The sequence below is a fragment of the Vigna unguiculata genome, chromosome 11, assembly GCF_037176805.1.
Source record: "Vigna unguiculata cultivar grain cowpea cultivar isolate G323 ecotype 2 chromosome 11, ASM3717680v1, whole genome shotgun sequence".
In the NCBI taxonomy this organism is placed as follows: domain Eukaryota; kingdom Viridiplantae; phylum Streptophyta; class Magnoliopsida; order Fabales; family Fabaceae; genus Vigna; species Vigna unguiculata.
Genome location: NC_140802.1, coordinates 43,390,918 through 43,399,351, shown reverse-complemented (window position 1 = coordinate 43,399,351; position 8,434 = coordinate 43,390,918). Strand labels below are relative to the sequence as shown.

Sequence of the window (8,434 nt, the reverse complement as noted above, 5' to 3'; positions counted from 1 at the left end):
TTTTTTCTATAAGTTACATCATATGACGGTAGCTGTCTTTTATTCTTTATAATAAAAATATTTCTTAATATGTAAAATAGTTTAATACCATTCTTCAAAAGAAAAAATAATTTTATGCAATAAACTAGTTGATTTTTATTATATTGGACATTTGAATGCATGAAAAATCACACTAACTAAAAATATCTTTCGAAATTATCATTTTACCATCTCGTATCAAATATATTAAAATAAATTCTTAATTAAACGAAATAATTTTTTAAAATTACATTATTAAATGAAATGAAATAAGTTGAAATCTACTGATACGAATATATCTTATATTTGAGATTGAAAGAAGCATAAGATAAGTCTATTTTAATTAACTAGCTGACAATGTAAATATTTTAAATGTGCACCATTACTAAATTCTATTTATATTTTTCAATCAGGTGTTTTTTTGTTTACCATGTTATAAATAATAGTCAAATTTTGTATGATTTTGCTTTTAAAATTAATATAGATTACATAAATTAATATAGATGATATAATTGAGAATACGAATTACATTTCAAATTACATAAATTATAATGTAAATTTATATTTTAAATTATTTAATGTAATGCAAAAAATGATTTAGAATGTAAATTATATTTCAGGTTATAAATATATAATTTATATTTATATTTTAGATGATACAATCCAAAATATAAATTTTGAAGATAATAAAAATTATATAAATTACATTCTAAATTAAACAATTCGTAATGTAAATTTACGTTCTAAATTATATAATTTATAATTAAAATTTAGAATCCAATCAAAAATACAAAAATACATTTTAAATTGGATAATTCGTGGTGTAAATTTATATTTTAGATTACATAATTTATGTAAATTTATAAGACAATTTACCTGAATTATATAATTTATAATATAAATTTATATTTCAAATGGTAAAATTCATACAAATTTAGAAGAAAAGTGGGATACAAAATTTTAATAAAAGATAACTAACTTATTTTACTAAGATTATGGGGTGCAGAAAGAAATATGGGTGCGGGATGAAATCCCCTTGTGATGGATCTGAAGATCAAAAATAGAACACAAAAACTAAATGGGCCATACATTCTTCGTTTAAGACGATTTTTGTCAAACATAAGTGGCATTACTAAAAAGTTGTAAGTGAAAGATTAAAAGTTTAGAAACTACCTTATATAGTTATAGGTTTGTTAGGCTTTTCGTTCTGAATATTTATTGAAATTATTTAATATGATTTTTAACTTTTTTTAATGTAATATATATTTCTGTTAAAGCAAGTTAATGTAGTCTCTTTTATTAAAATCATTTTATTTAATTTTAAATATGTCATAAAGCACTTGTTAAAGGATTTAATAAAGATAGTATAATATAAAAACTTTATATACATTCTCTATTCACGGATTGTATATTATTCCATCATATTTTTCAGTTTTTATTAATTTTAACTTTTTTTTAATGTTGTGTTTGGATTTATATGAATTTGAGAGGAAAATATGTGAATGTGAAATTGTTTAGATTAAAACGATAACATGATATGAGAATATTTGAGATAAAAGTTTGAGTAATGTGATTGATTTCTTAAATTTAAAAAATGTTATAATGGATAAAATGAAATGATTACCATTTTATGTTTGATAATAAATGTAATTTAAATTTAAATATAACCGACGTGAATTAAGTTAGAATGGAATGCGAGTTATTATTATTATCATTAAAATAATAATAATAATCATTATTATTACTATTCATATAATATTTTTTTTTTAAGAAAAGAGACATGAAGTAATATATTTATATAGTGTGTGCAATAGTAATGAGGTGTTCTTCATTCGCTTGACGAGTGGCGGCATGGTTGTTGGTATCTGCCTTTCGTCGACATCACCTTCAAGAGTCCCTCCATCACGTGATCCCCTCCTTGAGAACCAGCTCCACTCGAAGGTCCTCTCACGACCACCATAGAACCAACCACCACTAGTAGTTGTCCGCACCACCAACACTAGAGGTGGTAAAACAAATCAACCCAACCTCTTTTAGTTCGTCTAATCCTTGGCCCACCAAAAATGAGTCGGTAGACCGGCTTGTCACACAAAAACGGGTTAAGAATTGTAACTTGTCTCACCACAAGGTGAACTAGTCTGCCACTTTTATTTTATATATTTTATAATTTTTTATTTTAAAAGTTTAAAAATCATTTATATATATACATGAAAGTAAATATTAAAAGTATATTTAATCATATAGATATTTCTAAGCTTTTAAGTGAATGATTAGTATTTTTAATTGGATAAATTAAAATAAAAATTACATTTAAATGTTAAATTACTTTATTATAAGTAATAATTGGAATTTAATTTATAAGTGATAATGATTTAAAGTATAATATTATTGTATATTTACATATTTAAAAAAATAAAATACACAAAAGTTAACTTTTAAATTAATTTTTATTTTAATGTTAAAATAAAAGAAGTGAGTTATTGAGTTGGTTCAAAATGACTTGACGAGTTGAAAATTTCAATTCGGCCCACATTTTTTTCAGCGAGCTAGCGGACTGACTTCTCAGACTTAGTTCATTTTGACACTTCTAACCAATGTCTATAGTCGAGTAATGGATGAGCAAGAGAATATATTCTCCATGAGTTAATGAAAGATAATAATTGATTATTTGAAAATCAGAAAGAAGAGAATTGATTTCTGTAGGTACTCATAATCGATTTTCTTCAAGTGCGAAGTTTTTTATTAGATCTAAAAAAGCAAAGGCAATTAGGACATTGCATCAATGATTACAATTTCCTTGCGTTTCTCTTCAAAATTGAGAAGCACTAAGTTTTCACTTTCTCTGCATCGCGCTCACATTTTCGCTTATATAAGTTGATCCAAAAATAATAATAAAAACTCGCAAATCTATCGTGACTCAACTTGAAACCAACAAAATGTTAAAGATGGAACATCCAAATACATGATGTAATTAAAAAATTAATAGTATGTTTTGAAGATAAAACTGTAATAAAACTTCAAATTATAAAATAAATAATATTTCATATATAATAGTTGACTTTAACAATATTATCTTAATTAAAAAAAATCACTTTTGTCAAATATAAAAATATTCGATATAATAAATCTAATTTATTATGACCGTATTCAGACGCCTGTCATAATAAATTGAACTTATTATGTTGGATAATATATGATATATTAAGTGAATTTATCATGTCTCGCATATTAATGCACTACCACCTAATATAATAGGCCATATTTACCATGGTAGGTTTTGAGAGTGTCATACAAAAAGACACATTTTTTTATGTCGTGTGCAGTTATGATGTCAAAATAATCATCATGAAAAGCCTTCTTTACTTGTCATGAAATGTCCCGTGTGTACAGTAATATGAGGAAAGAACATTAACATCAATCAATTGCGAAAATGAAAAATTTTTTTGGAAAACGATTTCTTAATCTTTCAATTTTTTTTAAGGGAAATGAAAAGGTTGTTTTAAAAATGAACCTTTATTTTCCTTATACCTTGACTCTGGAAAAAAATTTTCCGGCCCAATCGTTTCACATCCTTTTGAGTTTTGAACAATTTAAATATGTTTTCCTTTCTTAATTTTTCATTTGTTTTTCAAAAAGACAAAATTTAAGCGGACTATAATCTTTAAAACTTAAATAACATTTAAAGCTATTATTATTTTTCATAATGCGATTATAGAACCTGGAAGAGACGAAATTTGACGTAAGAAAAAATTATTCAAACTCTAAAGATGACAATAATGCATAATAAAACTCGAAAGAGACAAAATAAAAGATGATATTATATAAAACCGATTAAAAAAACAATTTAATTAAAATTACAGATGCAAGAAGGGTTTTATAGTGATCAAATTAGATTTTCCCATTAGAAATACCTCATATATGTTGTGTCACGAACTCACAACTACAAGGAAATGATAAGTACTACCCTCTAAATCAAATCAAAAAGTAATTTATTTATTAACTATTAATGTAAGATGGTCTTTTACTTTTCCTGATTTGATCAAGACTTAAATTCATTAAATCAACATTAAAGATAATACAAAATTTGTAAATTAATTTAACCCTTTTAGTTCCTAATTTAGAAAAAATAAATAAAAAATGGTGCTTGTCATATTGTGAGAGTGATTTCTTTAATTTCAAACTTTCGTTTTGGTGGGAGGTGAAGCATAACAAAAGATAGTTGAATTGAAAGTGAAAAGAAAAAAGAAAAAGGTAATGATAGTTTCACAAACAAAATTTTAACAAAGATTGAGAAATTAATATTTTGAGTAAAAACTATACTACTTTATTATTTTATTTTGATTAAAAAAATAAAAAAATTAATCTATTTTATTTTATTTATAGAAAGTTTGTCAACAAATAATTTTTCAAAAAAAATTATGATCTGTTAGGTTTTGCAGAAGTTAATATCTGTGGTAAAAAAAAATATATATATTGTTGATGAAAAAACAACACTATGGATAAGCTTAAAAACTTTAAGTCCATCACTATCTATATTATTCTTGTTTATCTCTTACCTTGTTTTATTACTACCATTTTTCTTTTGTGTGGTCTCTGTCATTTTTTCTTTTTGTGTTAAACATTTTATAAAATAAAAGTAGTTTTGGTTTCATCATTTCTGTGTTCAGAGATTTAAGTGAAAACAACATCAATATGAGGTTGGAATCTATTACTAAGGATACACCCCTGGTTGATTTATACACCTTCAAATCGAGGTGTAACCACGTAATTTTTTTGTCATGTAATTATGTATTGATTAGAATTAGATGCATTCCCTTTTGTTCATTTTGCAGAACATGAAAGTCACAGTCAGCAATTGTAGGACAATGACCACACATAAGAATATCTTAAACTCCAACTTGACGCGTTCGATGTGGAACTTCCACAGCCACACGCATGGCAAGCTGACCCCACTCTTCATTATTCTCATACGTAAGATCTCACGAAATCTCCATTTTTTCATCACCATTTCACCAACTGTACCCTCCTCCAGTCACTTCCTTTTCCATGGCCAAACATTTTCTCTCTGCATTAATTACTTAGCACTGTCACTGTGAATGCTATCTTTTGTTTTCGATCCCCTTTTTGTGTTCATCTTCAACTTGATTTAACCTTTTTTACTCATATTCTTGGCTCAGAACAGATAAAGCTGTTCACATTACTAGGTTCTCCTGTTTTGTGCGGATATTGATATTGGCATGGTGTTTTTCTGAACCCCATTTCGTGAAGAAAGTGAGAGAAGAGACACTGCTACGAAGAACATGAAAATTCAGTGTGATGTGTGTGAGAAAGCCCCGGCAACAGTGATTTGTTGCGCAGATGAAGCAGTTTTGTGTGCCAAATGTGATGTTGAAGTTCATGCTGCAAACAAGCTTGCAAGCAAGCATCAGAGGCTTCTTCTTCAATGTTTATCAAACAAGCTTCCCAGATGTGACATATGTCAGGTACTTATAATTCTTCACTTTTTTTCTACTTTTATGATATCATCAAATACTCTCACAAATCTTTATACTTGGAGGGATGGATTTGTTTGATTTTGCCAAGAATTTTGGTGTGTGTTTGTTTCATATGAGAAGCAACAGGGATATATAGGATATCAAACACAGATATGTATGTCACAAAGAAGACCAGATCTAAGCTCTGTTAAATTGAATCTGTTTGGCATGCATGGTTATGCTTTTGATTTTGTCAATTACTGTCATGGCACATGAGAATTTCTTCCGGCAGAGGGTGTTTATGAAAACATCAAAGCATTTATGAGCAGCGATTGTAAAATCTGATTCCATAAACCTTATATTTAAATCTGTATTGTCTTAATACTATGGTATTTCTTTATGAATGTTTAAGCCAAAAGTTTCTGGTGATTTAAAGCACTAAGTTTGTCTGCATAATTGTCTGATATCTGTGATGTAATAAGCTTATGCAAGGAAGAGGCTAGAGATGCTATGATCATGTATTGTTCTACCAAAACCTCATTCATCTTTGACTATTTAAGTTAAAGAATCATCCTTATGTAATGTTATAAGAGTTGAAACCTGTGTTGAACATGGATAATTTTATTAACTTTGTGATGTGTGTGTAGGATAAGGCAGCTTTCATATTCTGTGTTGAGGACAGAGCACTCTTGTGTAAAGACTGTGACGAGCCAATTCATGTTGCTGGAAGCCTTTCTGCGAACCACCAGCGGTTTCTTGCAACTGGTATTAGGGTGGCTTTGGGTTCTAATTGCACCAAAGGCAATGAAAAGGGTCACATGGAACCATCTAATCCAAATGCACAAGAAGTTCCTGTGAAAGTTCCTTCTCAGCAAGTGCCTAGCTTCACATCATCTTGGGCAGTTGATGACTTGTTGGAATTAACAGACTTTGAGTCACCAGACAAAGTAAGCCAGCTTTGTTTCACTACTGTAGTTACATGTATTAGCTAAGAAATTAGAGTGATTTTGATAAAAGAATCTAGTATGATTAAGAGGTACCATTTTATGTCAAAGTTCATACTGATGCCTAACATGACTTTATTTGGAGAGGTATCTTTTTGTTCTGCTATCTCTAAATATCCATTTTGAAATAGCATACAGCCTTGCCTCACCTTGAATTTCACTTCAAGTTGTCCCTCTTATGGGTTACACAACTTCTCCAATCCAAGAAATATGCACACAAATTTTTGTTTGTTGGTGTGAGGGATGAAGACTTACTACATTAGTTATTTTTCAATTTTTACGAATTTAGAGATTAAGGTTTATGAGGGAAGAATTTAACTCTCACATTGCACTAAATGAATGGATATAGTCCTTCTTATTCAACTGCATCGAATTTGTCTTACGTGTCAAATACATTTTAGGATCGTTTGAGTTGTTTGTACCGTTTTGACTTCACTTAAATGTATGCTTGAAACACCGTGTAACAAGTCCAAAAATATTAACTCCATTAGGTTAAAATGATTATATCCATTTATTTTTAAAATTTGGAGATCAAAAGGTATCAAAATTTGAGAGAGGGACGAATTTCAATTTCACATTTCAGGACTAAAAACATATTTAACTCTTTAATTTATTAATTAGAAGGTAGGTTGGCTTCTATGTAGTACATTCCGGCTCTTGATTCTGGTTTTCTTAACTCTCTTTAAAGAACATGTGTATCATATTTGCACCATAAACTGTGTTGAGGGTTATGGTAAGGAGTTGTTGAGGTTACTTAATTATGCTGTTGTTGCCCTTGTGTATTGTTATAATGTTTGGAACTGATTGATTTTTTTAAGGCTCAGAAGCAGTCTCTGGAGTTTGGAGAGCTTGAATGGCTAGCAGATGCAGGTCTTTTTGGTGAACAGTTTCCTCAGGAACCCTTAGCCGCTGCTGAAGTTCCCCAGCTTCCAGTGACACATACCAGCAATGTTACCTCACAGAAAGCTTCTTCTAAGTCCTTCATGTCTTACAAAAAGCCTAGGATTGAAGTCCTAGATGAAGATGATGAGGAACACTTCACTGTTCCTGATTTAGGGTAGAACACATGATCATATAAATAATTGCATGTATCTGTGTACATTGATGAGTTGTATATGCATTCTAGATGGAGATGTTAATGAACTGTTCAATATGCAGCTGAAGCTAAGGACTAAGAGGACTATTGCATGTGTCTGTGTAGATTGATGAGTTGTGTATGCATACTTCTCATAGGACTGTGAGTAATGAAGTATGTTGTTAACTAGTTCTGTGGAGTTGATAAATATCTCATTTTAGGAGCTTGGAATGGTTTTAATTTTAGAAAAATAGTATAGATTAAATCTTAGGAGATTAAATTTTCCTTGATCTTTGGGCTGATTAATTTCATACGTATATTTGTGTCGAACACCAATTTTGGCAGCGACATTACTTGTATATATGGCAGGGAAAATCCAACTTTATGTCTTTAGTTAGATGACAAGTTTTGGTTTCATATGTTGAACAATTTAATAGGTAATCTTTTGACTATTTTCCATAAGAATACAAAAAAGGAGGAAAAAAGAATCATTATCAAGGTTTCTTACATGAAACTTTTTTTGCAGAAAAAGGGGTGAAAAACTAATAGGGTTGAATGAAAAATAACAGGAACCTCAGTTGGAGACTGTAAAAATAGATGCTTCAATATTTGGATCAACATGTCCTAGGATCATGTATCATCAAATTTTAAATACTGAAAGGAAAAAAAAGCACTCTGGTTACTTCCTATCAAAATCCTTGGTTTTTTATTTTTTGTGTGTTTTTAAATAAAAAAAAAATCAGAATCCTTCGTTATCAGTTCACGATTTGCAGGTACGCACTTGGACCTTTTGTCTTTCCATAAATTTATCAAACACTTAGACCTTGTCTCTTCAAAACTTTGAGAGGCTAAAGGCCTTTCTT

General features: G+C 29.1%; 1 protein-coding gene across 2 annotated transcripts; it reads left to right on the top strand.

The window, feature by feature from the left end:
- The first annotated feature begins 5,021 nt into the window (after positions 1–5,021).
- Positions 5,022–7,760, top strand: STO (B-box zinc finger family protein). 2 transcript variants are annotated; one of them, XM_028055084.2, is made up of 3 exons: positions 5,022–5,501; positions 6,140–6,439; positions 7,315–7,760. In XM_028055084.2, the coding sequence occupies exons 1-3, from the start codon at positions 5,319–5,321 to the stop codon at positions 7,555–7,557; spliced, it is 726 nt and encodes a 241-aa protein (XP_027910885.1). In that variant the 5' UTR covers positions 5,022–5,318; the 3' UTR covers positions 7,558–7,760. The 2 variants fall into 2 exon arrangements, with proteins under 2 accessions (XP_027910885.1, XP_085525272.1); XM_085669146.1 differs by having other exon boundaries at positions 5,038–5,501; positions 7,321–7,760.
- Positions 7,761–8,434: the final 674 nt, after the last annotated feature.